This window comes from Dama dama, chromosome 3 (assembly GCF_033118175.1).
Source record: "Dama dama isolate Ldn47 chromosome 3, ASM3311817v1, whole genome shotgun sequence".
Classification (NCBI taxonomy): domain Eukaryota; kingdom Metazoa; phylum Chordata; class Mammalia; order Artiodactyla; family Cervidae; genus Dama; species Dama dama.
In genome coordinates, this window is record NC_083683.1 from 52,854,374 (window position 1) to 52,875,363 (window position 20,990).

At 36.5% G+C, this 20,990-nt stretch overlaps 1 protein-coding gene across 1 annotated transcript in view; it reads left to right on the forward strand.

Moving 5' to 3' along the window:
• The window catches only part of ADAMTS20 (ADAM metallopeptidase with thrombospondin type 1 motif 20), a 188,793-nt gene that overhangs the window by 140,638 nt on the left and 27,165 nt on the right, over positions 1-20,990 (forward strand). The window contains 7 exon segments of the mRNA XM_061122944.1: positions 6,572-6,745; positions 6,818-6,988; positions 13,946-14,146; positions 15,165-15,294; positions 15,504-15,598; positions 15,686-15,780; positions 16,313-16,446. Coding sequence (XP_060978927.1) covers positions 6,572-6,745; positions 6,818-6,988; positions 13,946-14,146; positions 15,165-15,294; positions 15,504-15,598; positions 15,686-15,780; positions 16,313-16,446 — 1,000 coding nt within the window.

The window sequence follows — 20,990 nt, forward strand, 5'->3', positions numbered from 1 at the left end:
TTGTCATGTTGTGGTTTTGCTTAAAGCAGGGGTAGGCTTTATTTTATCTGGACCAAGATGTGGCAGGGTAATGACAAAGTAGCTTTCCACTGGAGAGATAAACATTCCAAAGGCGCTGCACCCAGCACGTGGCAGAAACCTTTCAATTCTGATGTCAGGTGGGAGATGCTGGGGGATGGGAGTGGGAGAGACGCCCCTTTTGGCCACCAGTATCCCTGGTGATCCCCAGGACTCTTTTGCCGCCTTCACCTGCTGTGGTTGCTATTCTTGAGGGACTCTTCCTGACCCTTGACCTCAGTCCTGCAATAGCGAATCAATCACTGGTGCTAACAACTTGGCCTTGGCTTGCCACCAAGTCTGAAGTTATATAAGATTCACTAAAGGAACATATTCCAGGGGTTTCTAAGATACAGATATGAATATGTAAAGACTATAAAAAATACAGATGCTTTTTTACAGAGTCGACCTTCTTCTCTTTGAATTGGTTTTCCTGTCATAGAAATTAGCTTCATACACCCACACAGAACCCAAAACTCTGCTAGAAACAAATGACCACTTGTGAAGTCGTTGGTTTTTGATTTATTCTATAAAAAGTACTCACATGGAGTTAACAATCGCAGGCTGTCACTGCGCTACATATAATAATATATTTAACAGAAGCGTAATTTCAGAGGTAGTTAAGAGGTAATTACTGGTTGCTACTTTGTTCTGACTGCATAAATTGTAACATTGCTTTAATAGCACTCACTAGAAAATAATTTCATTTTATTACTATTTTACATTATACCTCTAATGGAAAGATTCGTTTGGCAAATTGTGACCACAGAGGTGCTCAATGAGTTTTGAAGTTAACACTCTGATTTGGTATTTGATATCATTTTTTTTAATGAAAGGTATTAGTAATGCATTTTAATGACTGCAACCAAACAGGGAAAAACATTACTGCATAGAGTTCTTTATCTCCTAGGTCCAGATGTATGCCATTAGATGCAACAGAAATACTAGAATCATTTAAAAAGAAAAAAAAAAAAAAAGGCTCATCCTCTTCTTTTTGGAACCAGACATTTTTTTTATGTTTTCACCTAATTTTACCCATTTGAGAGTACCAGGTTTACTTATAAATTCAAGTTTTTAAGGCTAGGCTGGTGTTAGATTCCTCATTTCTCATGCTTAGTTCTGTGCCATACAAACATAGTTAACATGCTCAGAAAAAAGTTGTTCACAATTCTCCCCTCCCCTTGAACAAGGGAAACCTGTTGGACAGCTTAGAAAGGACCTAATCTCAGGCCTTGCTATTGAATCAAAAGCCTTGTGACTACATTCACTTACTTGGTTCCCCTTCTTAGAGACCCATCGTTTTCCTTCTAGTATTTTAAGATCAGAGCTGGATCCAAAGGTGATATGAGTTCCCAAAATCTCACAGATCTATTGGTTAGTGTCCCCTTTCCCAAATCCCCTGATCTGGAAAAAACTTTTTTGGAAACTCTCTGATAAATGCTGGCATGTTTAAGTGATTTGGTATTTCTGCAATTACATATTTTCTATATTTCCAAAATATACACACACATGCACCTATGTATGTAGTCATACTTGAAAAAGTTCCACTGTATACATATATGTCTTTTTATAATCCAAAAAGATAGTAAGCCTTAAGCTCCCACGGGCCCCCTCATCTTTATACCCAGGTTGAGTGTTTCTTCCAGGAAGACAGCTTGGAGCCCATGGTGAAGGAGGATGTCTCTTTGCTCTGGGACTGGGTGAATATGCTTCTCAATAGTGACAGCAATTCTGTTTTTGCATTTGTCTGCTGCCTGTGAAATCTCTTCCTTTATCATCTTTCTTGATACTTAAGACAGTCTGTCTTTGAGTGAGCTGAGATGACTAATACTCTTTGGTTTGAGGCATGTGTGGAGAAAATTTCAAGGCAGGGATAATTGTATCTCTGTAAGTAAAGTGAAAAAATGGGAATAGGAAGGAAGCAGCAAGGGTCAGTGACCTCCTAACACTATGTGAGAGACTTCTGTATTCCTCACAATTGTAGGTATTATTCATTATGTATATGAGAAAACAAGGCGTAAACGGTTTAAGTAGCTTGTGCAGGTCACTGGCAGGAAGCGATGGGGAGGGGGCAAGCATTTGAATACTGGTCTGAGTTTTCCCTACTGTAATTGCTGCCATAATTATTTTATTTTTATGTTACCTTAGCTTGTCTTTATATTTTCTTAGCAACGTCTTTTACTCCCTTAGCAACCTATTGCTCCTCTTACAAAGAACCTAAAGTCAACAATTGCAGAATGTCACTGGGCTACACATAATAATGCATTCAAGAGAAATGTAATTTCTATGTTGTGTTGAGTTCATTACAGGCTTATTTATATATAATAAAGTCTGTTGCATCAATTTAAGGTATACATGGATGTCACACATCATAGGTAAATAACTGAAGGTTCTATTGATCATGTGTTAAATCACTAGCAACATATTAGATTACATTAATAGATGAAGTGTTAATATCTTTGCACTAATAAATTCTGCTCAGATTTTTGGAGTAGTACCTATTCTGAGACCTACACTAAAAGAAGAGTCTTGGCAAATTACCAAATCCCCAGAGAAGCACAACTGAATTGTAACTATTCTGTGTAAGTTCCATTGTATTCTGTTGCAAGCAGGAAAAGCCCTGATTATTAGTGGCTTGAACTCAAAGACTTTTATTCTTTACATAATAAAATCAGAAAGTCACTAGATTTAAGTTAGATTCAGGAGTTCTACAATGGCAAGGGTGCTGGATTGAGATTTCTGTAGTTCTGTTGATCAACTGCTAATGGTCATAAAATAGCTGCCACAGTTCCAGGCCTCACATCTTTATACTTTCTCACATGGAAGTCAGTATGTATTTGTTCTATGTTGGTAGGGAGGACAGATTCTACACAGTGGGTAAAAGTTTAAGGAAGAATATTTCAGCTCAATATAGGAGAGAATTTGCTAACTTCAGAGTCAGCCAAACCAAAATCAGAGTGCTTTCATGATATAGTGAATGTACCTATATTGAAGCTATGGAAGTCTGGATGGATTTGATGTTCATTCATTCACCACTGCTATAAAATAGATTTCAGTATTGAAGAGAAATTGGAATTAGATATTTCTACAGTCTTTTTTAAGTCAAAATCCTCTACTACTGCTCCAATACTGATTCAATAACTGACTATAATAATTCCAATAACTGACTATAATAAAATCAAAATCTTATTCCATTAACAAGAAATTATAAATAATGCATCAAGGAAGGAGTTCACTATTATATTTTAAATGATTGTTTATTAAATGACAGAGTTAATTAGCATTAATGAACCCATTTTGGCAAAGCATGTTCTAACATTTCTTCATCTCTGTTCTGTAGTAGCTAACGTGGCTATTGTACCTGTGGACTGGCTAAAATCTATCTTCTACACTTCCACTGTCCCGGCTTGTGTTGGACAGTTGTAGTGTTGTAGTACGTTTATGCATAGGTAGGAAATTTGGCAGACTTTTCCTATCTGAATTAAATTATACAGTGGTGGCGAGTTAGTGCCTTAAATCAGTTATTTGTGTCATACTTGTAATAATAGCCTCAAATTGCCTTCATATGAGTTACTTGGATTTTTAAAGAAAGACAAAATTTAGCATGCTTATAAATATGTGGCTCTATAAACCTGCTGAATAAAGGTGCCTATTTTGGAGTTAGGGGTATACTTTGGGAGGTCATTCTAATAGCAATACATTGCTGGACTTAAGAGTGAGTTATCATATCTTCACAGCATTTACAACTGGAAGAGGAGCTGATGGGCAAAGGCCATAATTTCTCCTTTGGAAATGTTGGATTTGAGGTGCCTTTGACAAATCTATGTAGAATACACATGAAAATCTTGTCAATACATAAAAAAGTGTAAAAAGTAGTGTTAGTTGTTCAGCTGTGTCCAACTCTTTGCATTCCCATGGACTGTAGCCCTCCAGGCTCCTCTGTCAATTGAATTCTCCAGGCAAGAATTATGGAGTGGGTTGCCATTCCAGCTGGAGAGAACAGACTTAGAAATTATTGCTATATAGAAGAAATTGCTCAGAGAGATCTCAGAACGTATAAAGAGAAGCAAGTTATAGACCCTGGGAAACACTAACATTTGAAGGCTAAACAAAGAAAATAGAGTCAATTAAGGACTCCAAGAGGAGAGTACCTGGGACCAGATAGGAATGAAGCCAGAATGGCTCAACAGAACATGCTTAGTGGTGCGGAATGTGTCAGTGAGATTAACTAAGAAAAGACATGAAAAGTTTTTGCTGGACTTGGCAGTTAGGGCTATTGATGACACTACACTAAGAAATATTTCATTTAAGCAATGGATTCTCTTCTCTGTTCAAATCTGAAATACATCAGTTTACTCTTTTATATTCTTCTCTCTTTAAAAAAAATGAAATGAAAAGCAAGCAGTAGTCCAATAGTCCAGTTTTTTCATTTTTTTGTTTGTTGGTTTGTTTCCCTTGAGGATGAGCTCCACAATAGTAGTTACTCATGGCCTCAGTAGAGGCCTTCTAAACCTGTGCCATGGTCAGTCAGGATCAATCAGAAACTTGGATTATTGAATAACACAATATTATATTTGTCTGACAAAACTTTTTACTAAGCTGCCCTTTGTGAATTTCTTTTTCAGAAATATTTTTTTTTTTCAGGTTTAGAGGTAGAAAGTTTTCTAAATATAGTTTATATATCTGTAATTATTGCTGGAAAATGTTCACAGGAGTCTTATTTTATAGGCTAAACATTTTCACCAGAGGTTCAAATAAGCAAAACCACATCCCAACATCTTCGCAGGCTTAAAATTATACACTGGACAAAATACACAAAGTAATATGTGATTATTATCTGCATACAAAGGAGTCATGTCTTTTTTTTTTTTATAAAACATTCAATAAGTTGGCAAAATTCAACTGCAAAAGCATTAATTGAGGGTTAGTATAAGTAACCTACGGGCTTCCCAGGTGGTGCTAGTGGTAAAGAACCAGCCTGCCAATGCAGAAGACATAAGAAACAGGAGTTTGATCCCTGGGTCAGGAAGATCCCCTGGAGGAGGGCCTGGATAATCTCACAGACAGATGAGTCTGGTAGGCTATTGTCCATGGGATCATGAAGACTCAGACACAACTAAAGCAACTTAGCATGCATTTATAAGATATGCAGAATATTCTTCATAAGTTAAAAAATAATATAAAAATTCTCTTTTGAGTCAGTGGTTGCTATTTACAGACACAACACAAAAAACTAAATTTAAAGGGGCCTCTAGAGTAAAACTGCTATAAGAGTCTATAAGAGAAATTTGAATCTATCAAGTAAACTAAATTTTTTAGCATTTGGGGCTTTAAATCTTTTTTAAAATTCATGATGAAACCATATTCTGCAGATAAATATTTACTGTTAGGAAAGAGAGATCAATGACTCTGGGAATCTTGTAGAAATAAAGACCTTAATGAAAAACCTGAATTTTTACCCTTATACTATCACAGTTGGGAACAATGAGAAGGTCCCACATAACACTCAATATGACCTCCAATCCCTTCTGGAATAACAAAGAGTATAAAAACCAAGCTCACAAATTAAATAAATACCCTTAGACATTGTCCATACTTTATTACTGTTGGCATCACAGCTCTTGGCTGTGGTCAAGCTCTGTTGTTTTATGGCTTGGCCTTGCGGAGCTGAAAAAGCCCTGAGATGCTGCCAAGTCCTCTGTTCCCTGGAGGCAGCACAAGGGGAGCTCAGAGTCTGGAGTTTGGAAAGAAGTGAGCTTAAATCTGCTTCACCAGTGACTCCAGGCAGCAGCTCAGGCAAATGACTTAACATCTCTGAGTCTCAGGACTTCAGTCTTGGTACTTCTTTGGAGATCTACTGTCAGGAATAAATGTGTGGGATGAGTTCTATGAAATTTTACAAACAACGCAAAATCTTCTTTGTGCAGATAAGGCAAATGAGACCTGGAGAGGTTAAGGCAAGGTTGCCTAGGTAAACTGTAAGTTGAGGCAGTTTCCTCAAACACCTCTCTACTGAAATATAATCATGAGTCAACAAATATTTGGGCTCCCAAGCTATGGTACCTACCATAGGTATAAAGATGAATAGAACCCAAACTTGGAAATTATTGTTGCTTTGAGGGAAATTATGCATACAGTGTAAGGATTTAAATAATTTTCAAAAGCAATGTAATAGTAGAATAGTTTGATTGAATGTTGTGGCAAATTTTGTAGATATTAAGCATGTTTAAGTCAGAAGAGAATCACCAATTCGGATGGAGTATCAGGTCATAGTTTCTATACAACTTGAATAAATATTGCAAAATAAAGAACATCTATTTGTGTATTTGCATAGCTGCTCTAGACCAGACAATGTTAAAAATACTTCCTGCATGTATTTTCTTACTCATAATATAATATCAGGCTATGTTAAAAGAAACAAGAAAATAGGTCATGACTCTATTTTGTGATATTTTTTTTTACATAATTTGATATTTGTTAGTTGATTATTTAAATCGTTTGGGCTTCTTCACAGTGCTCTGTGACCTGCGGCTCCGGAGTTCAGCAAAGGGATGTGTACTGCAGACAGAGAGGAGTTGGTCGAGTGGCAGAAGAAAAGTGTGATCTGTCCACACGGCCTCATTTTCAGAGAGAGTGTTGGCATCGGGACTGCATGCAGTACCGCTGGGTGGCCGGAGAGTGGTTGGATGTGAGTATTGTCAGTAAACTTTCACCCAGCCGTTCCGTGAGAGTGTTCTTCACTTCATCATTGTATTTCTAGTGCTCAACATCGTGTAAGAAGAGAGAGACATATCGGCAAGTCAAGTGCATGGATGCACAAAACGTTCAAGTGAGTGAGAGTTTCTGTGACCTCGCAGCCAGACCTCTCGCGATGAAAAAGTGCAGAAACTCTCCCTGCAAGCATATCGTGGTAACAGGAGACTCATCCCAGGTAAGGCAAAGAAAGGAAGTTGAGGATTTTCACTCTTAGAAAGTAAAGCTGAGTCTCAACTTTGATACAGTTGAAACTGGGTCTGAATTTGAACAAGGGAGCAGGTAATAGTGTAAAGTTTATTAACCTAAGGATTAAAAGCGCTGGGAGATTAGATGGTGCAAACACAGGAATAGTCACACACATGTTGAACTCTGGTGCATTTCTGAAGTGTCAAGAGGTGATAACTGTGAAATCAACTACCTGGAATTGTTTGGCAGCTGGCCCTGCCTAGTTGGCTGCTTAAAAACTTTTTTCTTCTAGTTTTATTGAGGTATAATTGACCCACAGCACTGTACAAGTTTAAGGTGTATATATGAAGTATATACTTTATTTATTTATTTATGGAAAATTAGATTGCTGTCATATCTTGGATGTTGGAATTAACAGTGCTATGAATATTGGGGTGCATATATCTTTTTGAGTTAGTGTTTTCATTTGCTTCAGAAAAATATCCAGAAATTAAACTCCTGAATCATATGGTAATTCTACTTACAATTTTTTGAGGAAACTCTATAATATTTTCCACAGTGACTGTATCAATTTATATTTCCACCAGAAGTGCATGGGGGTTACCTTTTTTCCACATCCTTGCCAACTCTTGCATTTTTTAAAATCTTTTTTATTATAGCCATTCTGACAAGTATGAGGTGATATCATGGTTTTGATTTGAATTTCCTTGATGATTAATAATGCTGAACATTTTTTCATGTGTCTGTTGGCCATCTGTATGTCTTCCTTGGAAACATATCTATTCAGAGTCTCTGCCCATTTTGTAGCTGGATTGTTTGCTTTTTTTTTTTGATACTGAGTTGTGTAGATTTATTTATTTTTGGTATTTTCTTATCAGATGCATTATTTGCAAATATTTGTCCCATTCAGTAGACTGTCTTTTCATTTTGTTCATAGTTTCCTTAGCTATGTAAAAGATTTTTAATGTGCTGAGGAGCCATTTATTTGCTTTTGCTTTTGTTACCCTTGCCTAAAGAGATATATACAAAAAAAGAAAAAACGCTGCTAAGCCTGGTGTGAAAGAATATGTTACCTATGTTTTCTTCTGGGAGTTTGATGGTTTCAGGCACTATACTTAAATCTCTAGTCATTTTAAGTTTATTTTTGTATAAGCTGTAAGAAAGTTGTCCAGTTTCATTCTTTTGCATGTAGCTGTCCAGTTTCCCCAATGCCATTTATTGATAAGACTGTCTATTCTCCATTGTATATTCTTAGCTTTTTTGTTGTTTGATTGACCACATAAGTGTAAATTTATCTGGGGGCTTTCTGTTCTGGACCATTCATGTATGTGTCTGTTTTTGTGCCAGTGTCATAGAGTTTTGATTACTGTAGCTTTATAGTATAGTTTGAAAGCAAAGAGTTTGGTACCTCCAACTTTTTTTTTCCCCCCTCAGGATTGCTGTGGCTATTCCAGGCATTTAATGATTCAACTCAAATTTTAGAATTCTTTGTTCTACTTCTGTGAAAAATTCCACTGATATTTTGATAGGGATTGCATTACATCTGTAGATGGCTTTGTGTAGTATGGACATTTTAACATATTAGTTCTTCCAGTCCAAATGTGCATGCTATATCTTTCTGTTTTTACGTGTCTTATTTTGTTTGTTTCACCAATGTCTTAAAATTTGCAAAGTACAAGTCTTTCACTTTACTGGTTAAATATATTCCTAGATATTTTTTCTTTTAAAGGAGGCTATAAATGGAATTAAATTTTTTTTCTCTTTATGACAGTTCATTATTAATGTATAGAAATGCAATAGATTTCTGTACATTTATTTTGTATTCCACAACTTTACTGATTTCATTTATTAGTTCTAATAGTTTTTTGGTGGAGTCTTTAGAGTTTTCTATATATAATATCTTGTCCTCTGCAAATAGTAAAAATTTTGCTTCTTCCTTTCCAATTTGAATGCCTTTTGTCTCTTTTTTTATCTGACCACTATGGCTATAACTTCTAAAACTATGTTGAATAAAAGTGATGAGTGGAAATTCTTGACTTGTTCCTGTTCTGAGAAGAAAAGTTTTCAACTTTTCATCATTAAGTGTGATGTTAATTATGGGTTTATCATATATAATTTTTGTTATTAATATATTTAGGTATGTTGCCTGTACTATTGAGGTAGTCATATGATTTTTATCCTTCATTTTCTTAATATGATGTATCATGCATGTTGATTAGTGGATATTGAAACAGTCTTGCATCCCTGGACTAAACTTCACTTGAATTTGGTTTGCTAATATTTTGTTGAGGATTTTTGCATCTATGTTCATCAGTGATATTGACCTGTATTTGTGTGTATGTATGTGTGCGTGTGTGTGTGTGTGTGTGAGATATTTGTCTAGTTTTTGTAAGTTTTGGTATCAAGGTAATGCTGGCCTTGTAGAATGAATTGGAAAGTGCTCCTTTATCAATTTTTTGGGATATTTTGAATAGACAGATATTTTGAATTGATAGATGTTAACTCTTCTCTAAATGTTTGGTAGGATTTACCTGTGAAGCAGTCTGGTCCTGGATTGTTTTTTTTTTTTATTTTATTTTATTTTTTATTTATTTATTTATTATTTTTTATCATTATTATTTTTTTTTCCAGTGGGTTTTGTCATACATTGATATGATTGTTGTTTTTTAAGAGTAGCTTTACTACTGATAAAATTGCATTACTGGTAATCAGTCTGTTCATATATTTTGTTTTTTCCTGGTTCAGTTTTGGGAGACTGTACATTTCTAGAAATTTATCGATTTGTCCATCCATGTCTTCTAGGTTGTTTAATTAGTTGGTATATGATTGTTTGCAGTAATCATTTATGATACTTGTATTTCTGTGATGTCAGTTGTAAATTTTCATCCTGTGTTTTCATTTTCTTAGTGTCTTTTCATGTACAAATGTATTTAATTTGATGAAGTCAGATTTATTTTTGTTCACTTATACTTTAGGTATCATATCTAAGAAAATAAGGCTACAAAACTTTTTCTTCTAAGAATTTTATAACTTTAGCTATTATATTTAGGTCTGTGATCCACTTTGTATTATTTTTTGTATGTGATGTGAAGTAGGATCCAACTTTATCCTTTTGCATGTGGCTATCTAGATGTTTCAACACAATTTTTGGAAAAATTATTCTTTCTGCATTGAATTATCTGTCATTGAAGAGTTATTTCTGAACTCTCAATTCAGTTACCTGACCTATGTGTCTATCCTTATATTGGTTCCACATAATCATGGTTTTATAGTAAGGTAGTTTTATAGTAAGTTTTGAAATCAGGAACTGAAGGGAACAAATTTTGCTTTTTTTTGTCAAGATTATTTGCTTATGCTGTGTCCCTTACATTCCTGTGTAAATTTTAGGATCAGCTTGTCATATTGTGTGTAAACTTCAGCATCACTGAATCATGATCAAGTTGAGGAATATTGCCATCTTAATTATGTCTTCTAATCCATGAACATGACCTGTCTTTCCATTTATTTAGGTCTTATTAATTTCTCTCAAGGATGCTTTAAAGTTTATAATTTTCATTGTGCAGACCTTACACGTCTATGATTAATTTTGTTCCTAAGAATTTTATTAATGTTTTATGCTTCTGAAAATGGAATTGTACTCTCTTCATTTTCTGCTTATCCATGTATAATGTGCAGAAATATAATTAATTTTGTATGTTAAAACACATTTATGGAGGCCAGTTCTTTTTGTGTGTAGATTACTTTTCTATATGCAGAAGTATATCGTTTGCAAATTCAGGTAGTTTTACTTCTTCCTTTAAATATGGATGCTTTTTACTTCTTTTTCTTGCCTAGTTTCCCTGGCTAGAAACTCCAAATCTGTTGAGCAGACATGGTAAAAACAGACACCTTCCTCTTGAGGGAAATTTTCTTTCAATTTTCATAATTAAATATGTTAGCTATGAATTTTTTTGTAGATTCTGTTATCATGTCCTTATATATCTAGTTTTCTTAGTGTTTATATCATAAAAATGTGTTAGATTTTGTTAAATGCTTTTTCTGCATCTATTGCGATACTTCTGTGATCTTTGTATAGGAGTCTATTCCTATGATGTAGTCTATTGATTGATTTTCATATATTGAAACAATATTACATTCCTGGGGTAAATCTCACTTTGTCTTGATGTACAATCCTTTTTATTTGCTTCTGGGATTGTTAGTGTATTCTTGAGCATTTTTGCATCTATATTCATAAGAGATATTGGTCTGTAGTATTTCTTCCTTGGTATATCTTCATCTAGTTTTGGCGTGAGGGAAGTACTGGTCTCATTAGGAAGTGTTCTTTTCTATTCTGTGTTTTGGAAGAGTTGGTGTTAATTCTTCTCTCTACATTTGGGGCAATTCACCAATGAAGCCTCTAATCCTGGATTTTTGGTTGCATGAAATTTTTTTATATTAATTAAACCTATTTACTTGTTTATGGGTCTACATGGCTTTCTTTACATGTTCTCCCATCTCCCAATAGTTTATTTACTACTATTTGTTGTTGTTTGTGACTTTTCTGAACTAGCTGTAACGTCTGTTTTCTTTGTCACATGTGGTCACTAAAGTCTCTGTGTGATTAGTTTTAAACATATGACTGAGTAATTATTTTCTGAGTTATTTGGAGCCAATAATCTCCAGTCTTTGCCAAGGGGCTCTGTGTACATGTGTGAGCACCTTCAACAGACAACTGTTCCTTAACTTTACTTCCTGCTTATGCAGAACCTTGACACAGTCAGGAGGCCGAGTGTAGACACTTCTCAGTTATTTCCTAAGTTTGCGACAGCCCTGGATAAACTTGTGGATGTCCATGGCCTCCTAGTTGTTTATGACTCTGCTGGAGCCTTTAAAGCCCTGTGGGCATTTCTTTTCCAAGCTTTTGCCTTTAAGCTTTTTCGGGTTGCCCATTGATTGCCTGCTTATCCACCTCCTGTGGAAGTTGCAAAGTTAAACATAGCCTTTAATTGTGTCCAAGAATACCCCCAAGGAGAAGGCTTTTAGCACTGGGCAAGTGCTGAGTAAAGTCAAATAAAGAAAGACTTGCAAGGGAGGTCTTTCAGAAAACCACCAAACAGTTCAAATAATGATAGTTTTCTAGAAATGAGGTTTAGACAGTTCAGTTCCTCTGGTGGCTTCCAGGCTTTTGTTCCACGCTATGTTTGCTGAGATATTGATTTTCAAGGACACGATAGGGCTGAAGAGGGGGAATGGGAATAGGGCAAACTAAAACATACAAAACTCTTCTTACCAAGATTTAGCTTTATTTCTTTAATAAATGCTTCCAGGATTGCTACAAGCCTTTGGTTAGTTTACAGAGCCCAGAAAAAGTTGATTTTCACAAGTTTTGCCAGTTTTCTCACTGCCTTTATAGAAGAGAATATTTTCAGACATCCTTGCTCTGCTATTTTCACTGATGTCACTCACCCCTCGGGCTCTGCTTTGATAGATGGATTTTTCTCATCATAGTTTATATTTTCCTGTCTCTTTCCATGCCAGTTATTTTTTATTGTGAATTTTTATTTTTATTGTGTTGGCTACTGGATAGTTTTTATTCCTGTATCTGTATGTATATTTTGAACTTTGTTCCAGAATGTAGTTATTTTGTTTGTAAGCAGTTTACTCTTGTCTAGCTCTTACAGTTTTTTTTATGTGAGACAGGTACTTTGTGACACTGGTCTTACATAAAAAAAATCCCAAAGCATTGTTTAGGGCTTCCCTGGTGGCTCAGATGGTAAAGAATCTGCCTGTAATGCAGGAGACCTAAGGTTTGATCCCTGGGTCAGGAAGATCCCCTGGAGGAGGGCATGGCAAACCATTCCAGTATTCTTGCCTGGAGAATCCCATGGACAGAGGAACCTGGAGGGTTAAGTCCATGGGGTCACAAAGAGTCAGACATGACTGAAGTGACTTAGCATGCTTGCACAGTGCATTGCTTAGTCTAGGGTTAGCTATTCCCCTCTACTGTGCCACAAGACCCTGTTGAATATGGTACCTATTGCTGCATGTATATAAGGTTTTACAGTCTGAATGAAGGGAACTGACACTATATCTGGTCCTGTGTGAGAGCCAGATACAGTGATTCATGAGTTTTTAATCAGTCCACCCTTGGCCTCAGTTGGTGTCCTTACATGTTTACACTAGTCTGAACTCTGCTGTCCCATTGAGGTCCCTTTCCTTGTTCCAAAACCTAGGTGCTCTCTCAAGGCAGGAAGCTGGAGGAATTACAGGGTCACTTTGTTTCCACCTCCCAGCAATCATTGTCCTTTACTACCTAATATCCAGTGTCTTAAGAGCTATTGTTTTATATATTTTGTCCAGGTGTTTCTGCTGTTTTAGGTTAGATGGTAACTCTATTCCTTGTTATTCCTTTTTTTCTGGAGTCAGAAATCTATTTGCCCATTTTTGCTCTGGATCTTTCATTTATATCTAAATCACTTACCTATTCTAGTCAATGGCAATATACATCACATTGTGTCTATGAAGATAGATGTATGCTATATATATGCTATGTGTATATATGTGCTATATATATATATATATATATGCTTATATAGAGTTACACGTATATTAAGACTAATAAATGTCCTTTATTTCAGTTAAGAACCATTGATGTTTTGTTTTTCCAAATCTGTGCTTATCAGGAGATAACTTTTCATTCAGTTAAGCGATACTTAAATATCAACAAGAAGAATAAGCAAAGAAAAAAAAACAAACAAGGAAAAAACATAGGCACTACAAATAGACAGTCAGTCCTGAATCTGGATCCTTTCCATTTACTGGGAAAGTTGCCTACTGTCTCTGAACCTTTGTTTACCCATCTGTAAAGGAGGCTAATAAATAGGATTGTGTGGGGAGACCCTAAGTAGTGAACCCTGGTTAAGTTTAAAGGCATCTTCTTCACCCCTTGTAACACTGTATTTTTCAGTGTGCAGGTAACTGTGGATTTAGTTATCGACAAAGGATTACGTATTGCATTGGGGTCCAATCTACTGAGAAACATAAGCTTCATGAGCTGTGGCCTATAGACTATTGAGTGTGTCCTGTGCTGCTTTCCCCTCAGGTTTACAAATGCAATTTTAGGACCTGTTTGCATATGGCCACTTGGAAAGTTGGGAAATGGAGCAAGGTCAGTATGTAATTATGAATTTAAAATCTTATGAACGAGACTTTCTAGTTGTGGGGTACATGGTTATCTGCAAAGCTATCTAGATATCAGAGTTGTCTCATCCCCCTATTTTCTAACAATCACTATGTCAGTTATTTGTACAAATATTTAGTCTCTGTGTTTCCTATAACTTGCTTTATAACTAATCCTTGTGTCTGTTCCTCAGAGAGCCTGGCACAGTAGCTTGCATTTTGAGCAGATACTTAAGCAGTATTTTTTTTTTTTTCCAGTGGGTTTTGTCATACATTGATATGAATCAGCCATAGAGTTACACGTATTCCCCATCCCAATCCCCCCTCCCACCTCCCTCTCCACCCGATCCCTCCGGGTCTTCCCAGTGCACCAGGCCGGAGCACTTGTCTCATGCATCCCACCTGGGCTGGTGATCTGTTTCACCATAGATAGTATACATGCTGTTCTTCTGAAATATCCCACCCTCACATTCTCCCACAAAGTTCAAAAGTCTGTTCTGTATTTCTGTGTCTCTTTTTCTGTTTTGCATATAGGGTTATCGTTACCATCTTTCTAAATTCCATATATATGTGTTAGTATGTTAAGCAGTATTTTTTAGTTCAGTGAAAAAGTAAATAAATTTAACATATGAGTAATACAGGTTATTTGCACCTTGTTCCATTTCCAATTTAATTGATAGAAAGCAGGTAAATATTGCTATACAAACTTAACATGTATCACTGAGTAAAAACTCAGGAGTTTGAATAACCATCATTAAATAATATTTATCAAGTATTTACAACATACTGCTGAGGTAACTATACAAAATGAAGGGAAAGAAGTCAGTAACCGAGAAAGAATAGATTCAGTCTCTAAAGGATTAGTCCCACCTGTGACTCTCCAGCCTCCTGGCCATTACTGATCATCAGTTTGTTCCAAAAGGACCTAGTCAGGGAGGAGGAAATGTGTGTTTACTGGCCTTATTATCCGTCTTATAGTTTACCTTCCAATTTTATTTTATTCACAGTGCTCTGTGACTTGTGGAGTTGGGATGATGGAGAGAAGAGTGGAATGCATGACCGATAATGGTCTGTCCAGTGATTTATGTTTAAAGCATTTAAAACCAGATGCTCAAAAGAAATGTTATGTCAGTGACTGTAAGTAAAGACTTCAAAAATCTATTTAGAAACTAAGTGTTCTAAAGAAGTTTTAATGCAAATTTGAAAAAAAAATATTTAGAGTAGTCATACACTCCACAAAATGAAGGTTTCTTTTTTCAGAATATAACAATAGTGGTGTAATTAAGTTAAATTCATGTTGTGTCTGTAGTATGTTCATTGTTGATAAGTTGTACTTGTCCTTGAAGGTAAAACATTTACCAGCTGTAAAGAACTACAAGTGAAAAACAACATTACCAAGGATGGTGACTATTACCTTAACATTAAAGGAAGAATAACAAAGGTATTATGTAAACAGTTCCTATTTGATTTTAACACTGACCATTGACTTTGCAACAAGCTTTTCCAGATCTTTGCATTTTCCCTTTAGATCTATTGTGCTGGCATGCACTTGCAGAACCCTAAGGAATATATATCATTGGTCAAAGGTGAAGAAGACAACTTTTCTGAAGTGTATGGTTTTAGGTATGAGCTGTATTTTGCCTTCTCTGTGCATTTTTATGGTCCATCAAGAGAATTAGAAGTTCCAGAGTTCGGAGTGGTAGTTGAATAGCTCGCAGCGGGGCAAGTAATTTAAGAGCAGGTGGACATATTAGAACGTAAGCCAGATGTTGTCCATGCCTGTTCAGTAATTAAACTTTGGATATTAACATGTACTCACAGAAAGACTGAATAAGAAGGATGCTGTGGGTGAGCAATGGGACGACAGAGGAGGGTAGAATTTAAGACCTGTGTATGTTTTCATAGAAATCAAGTTGATTCCAGTAACAAAAGCTAGGAGAACTCAGCTGAATTATTTTTCTACAAACTGGTCTTGAATTTCCCATTGATCATTTTGTATGTTAACCTTGAGTGATCTTTACTTCTTTCACATTTAGTTTGTTGACACAAAAAATATTGAAGAGGGTTTCTTTTTTCCCTCCCACTTCCAAAGTTACTATTTATGTTATGGTCTAATAACTGTACCTAACACTAAAATATCCTAATGTTGTTATAGACTACGAAATCCATATGAATGTCCTTTTAATGGAAGCAGGAGGCAAGACTGTGAATGTAAAAATGACTATCTTGCTGCTGGACACACTGTTTTTAGCAAAATAAGAGTTGATCTTACTTCCATGCAAATTAAAAGTAAGTACTGAATCTCTAGTTGTAAAATGAGAAACATTTATTTGCTAATGCAAGTTTAACAATATACTATATGGTGTATGTGGTAACTGGGGTCTAGCATTGTACAATAATTACTTAAAATAAAAAAAAATGTTATTATCTACATACTTCAATGCAATAACATGTACCTTGGGGATTCTTAATAAAAATGTGGTAATGACACTGTCATTAATAAAGATACTGTTGTAGTAAAGATATCACCCTTCCAAGATATAACCCTCTACCCTAAAATTCCAAATTACATTAAAAATAAGGAAATCAATATTTTAGATGTAGTCAGATAAGCTTTCTGCAAAGGTTTAAAGTAATAATTAGCATTAGTTTCAGGTGACAATTTGTCTAATATTTTCTTATACTTTGTCTCCTTTGATTTTTTTTAACAACCTTATATAGATAAGGCAGTATTTTATCATGTTGTTGCAAGTGATAAAATTAAGGTGAACTTGCAGAATTAAGTGACTTGCCCCACTTCTTGGAGTTAGTAACTGGCATCGCAGAGATAAAGTCCCTCCCACCCACCCCAGATTATGGACCTGCTGCCTTTCTAGGAAGCAATGTATAGGACAGTAAAGTTTAAGTAGATTTATGAACCCTGACATACACTGACTGGCAGACAGTCTACCCTCCTGGAAATTACATAGTGACATGAAAAGGCAAAGAAGTTCATTCCAGAAGCAGAAACTCTGAATCAAAATTAAATCACCAAAGCCTAGCATAGTGCCTAAATCATAAAAAGAAACGAAAAAGTTTGTTGAGACAGTGAATGCATGAATATGTAATCTCTAACTTGCAGTCATATGATGGTGAACTATTCCTGTCAGTAATAGTGGCTACCATTTGCTAAACACCCACCATTACTGTAGTGGGGAAGCATTATGCTGCTTTGGATATGATCATAAACTGAAGTTAGACTCCTGAGTGTAAGCTCTCTTCATCCGCTTCCTAGTCTGTGACCTTGGGCATCTCTCTCTAAGCCTAAATCCCCTCTTTTCTAAAGTAAGATGCCTCTCAAGCTTTTTCTTTCTTTTTACATTTTCTTTCCTTCTTTTACTTATTTATTTTTTGTTTTTGGATAGAATTAAGAGATAATACTTGCAACATACCTAGTAAATTCCCTGTAGTAGTAAGTGCTCCATAAATAAAGTTATTATTTAATAATATATGCTGTGTCAGCATTGCTGAGTAAATAATGGACATTTAGGAACTTATTCGCTGTTCATTAACTTTTTATTTTTCATTCATTTATCTAACAAACCTGCCATTTTGCCAGGCATTGGGCTGGGCTCTGAAGATACAATATTAAATGTAATCACTTTCCACTTGCTTTCTTTTGTCCTTCCTCAAACTGGTGTGCCAAAACCCCAGGCTTGATTAAATTAAACCTTTTACCTGCTCTGCATCTGCACCATGAAATCTGTGTATGGCAAATAATACACAGGTCTCCTGACTGATATACTTTAAATGCTGACTCCTGAGCTTGCATGGACTCTACTGCATTCCTTCCCCACTCCTCTCAATGTTTAACTCACAGCCTCTTCTCCACCTTCAAGCTTCTGAAATTTCTGATACCTCCACTCTAGTCCATCATTGCTGATGATCTTCTTTCCTCTCTCACTGAGAAACTAAAAACAACGAGAATGGAATTTCTGCAAACTACCACTGAAATGGAGCAGGACCCTGTATAGTCCTTGCCCTTCATGTCCTCAGCCTGCCTTCTGTCTGTAGAGAAACTTTAGCCAAAGAGTAAGTTTAATCAGAGACGTGAGAAAATGCAGAAACAAAGGAAAACAGTCAAAGGAGACCAGTAGTCATTAAGCAAAGTCAAGGATCTTCAGTTCCTTCCCAAGGGCTACAGATAATATTCTGAGCCATATCCTTTGAGGTGTCTTATAGATACTGAAACTCCCACCAGGTTGAAGAAGATAACTACATGATGATCATCAGACTGTAGCTGTCACATAAGCTGCCACAATTTTTGAGGACTGGCCTCAAAGAAATGGGAAGAAGCTGATCCTGGAACTAAAGACTGTGTGTGTGTATGTGTGTATGTGTGCATGACGTGTGCAACTCTTTGGACCCCATGGACTTCAGACCTCCAGGCTCCTCTGTCTATGGAATTTTCCATGCAAGAATACTGGAGTGGGTTACCATTTCCTCCTTCATGGGATCCTCTTGACCCAGGGATCCAATCTGAGTTTCTTATGTCTCCTGTCTTGGCAGGCAGGTTCTTTACCACTAGCACCACCTGGAAAGCCTGGAACTAAAGACTAACTGTGCTTAAAACAATCAGGATGACTCTGATCAGACTATTGCATGACTAATTCCACTCTGAGAGCTGACTGTGCTGTTTCTGCCTGTAGCCCCCTCCCTCTGTCTATAAAAACTTTTGCCCACTGACTGTCAGTGGTGGGGGAATTGGTTTGTGGATAGGAGCCTGCCCAATCCTCTGTTTGCTGGCCTCTGAAATAAGCAACCTTTCCTTTTTACCTTGACTCTTTATTGGCTTTAGAGTGGCAAGCAGTTGGATCCCACTTTTGGTAACATCACAACTACTAACCCTCCTAAACCTTGACCTATAGACTTTGTCTTCTCTCCCAGTTACTATGGATGAACTGTTCCCGCTCCCATCTGAGGCAGCCCTCTCTACTTGTGCTCTGGGTTTCTTGCTTTGAACCAACTCCAGAACATTATTTCTGCAAGCTTTCCTTTCTCTCTTACATCACCAGGTTTCCCTCCATTTCTCTAAATCCAATGACAAATTCTTGGTTTTCATTTCACTTAATCCATCAGCAGCATTTGGCTTCCAGGAGTCCACACACTCATCATTTGGTGCCTATCTTGGTCACTCTTTCTTCCATTTTTCTCACTGTTTCTCAACTTGGTTCTTTATCTTCTACAACAATGAGTATTGAAGAAATTCAGGACTCCATCATTTCCTTAGAGGTCTCTTTCAACTTACAGATTTCAAACACCATCTATTAAATGACAGTCTCAAATATATAGCTCCAATTTGGACTGCTGCCCTGAATTTCAAGATTCAACTCCCTTCTCATCATACCTACATCTAATAGGCATCTGACAATGTATCCATGACTCAACTTTCAGTGTTTCTTCACAACCACTCCTTCTACCCCTAACTTTTACCATTTCAATAAATGGCAACTGTAATCTTCCAGTTACTCTTGTTGAAACACAGCAGCATCTTTAACTCCCCCCTTTCTCTCACACCAGCATGCCATCCATTACCAAGTTCTACGAGCCAGGTAGGGGCCTTTCATCAAACCCTGATGATGTTAGCACCTGACCTTAGGTTCTAGAACTGGGAGAAATAAGTTTCTGTTAAGACACCCAATCTATGAATTTGTTAGGGCAGCTTAAGCTAAGACACACACCAAGTCCCACTTTGACATTACCTCATTAGCTCCACCTTGATGGAAGTCTGTATTATTTTTTCCACCTGAATTATTATGCCTATGGAGTGGCATCCCTGTTTACTCTGGGAGCACTCAAGTTCCTTTTCACCTTTCCTCCTACTCCTGACCTAGATTCTCTTCTTAGCAGAGAAGCCAGAGTGATCGATAAAACATAAGCCATGTCATGCCTCACACATCATCTCATTTTGTCTTTTTAACAACTCCAACCTTTGCTCAAAATTCTCCAAACATCTCCCATCTAACCCATAAAATAAAAACCTTGCCAGTGGTCAGTAAAACTCAACATGACCTTCCCAACCCATTACCTTTCTGCTCTTTCCCTCTACATTCCTCCCGTGCATGAACTGCTTCAGACACACTTGTCCCTTTGCTGTTCCTGGAATACATCAAGCATCTACCCCATCCCTCCTTAAAGCCTTTGCACTTTCTGTTCTATTTGCCTAGAATGACTGTCCCACAGTTATATGTTGGATTTACCACAATATTTTTTGGGTCTCTGCTTAAATATACTTTCCCAATGAATGCATCCCAGACCCTCTTCATGCCTAAACTTCCTTTTCCCCTGTCCTTTTCCTGGTTATTTATTTTTCCTAGAGCAATAATCACCTATAACATATGATAGTATCTACTCTGTTACTTATCTCTCTCTTTGGTAGCACTCAGGGTCCATCAGGCCCTGTTTCATTCACTTGCAGTACTTATAATAATGCCCAATACATAATATGTTCTAAAGAAATATTTGCTGAATGAGTCAACTTTCCTCAAGAAGCTATCTTGAGGAAATCTTGAAGCCAAATTTGTATTAGCCAAAGAGAGAAAATGGAGTTTCAGGAGACAGAGACATCTTGAACACAGCATGGGATGGTGAAGCATCTTGGTTCCATCAGAGATTAAGTCATCCAATTTTGCCTAAGTGTAAATTGAATGGACGTTGGTAGCAGCTTGTTAAAGAATTTCCCAGAAAGAAGATCATGAAGAACAGTGTATACTAAACTATAAATTGAATTTATCTTATAAGTTATGAGGACTTTTGGGGTAAAAGTATAAACAAAAAGACTTAGTTGGAGGGAA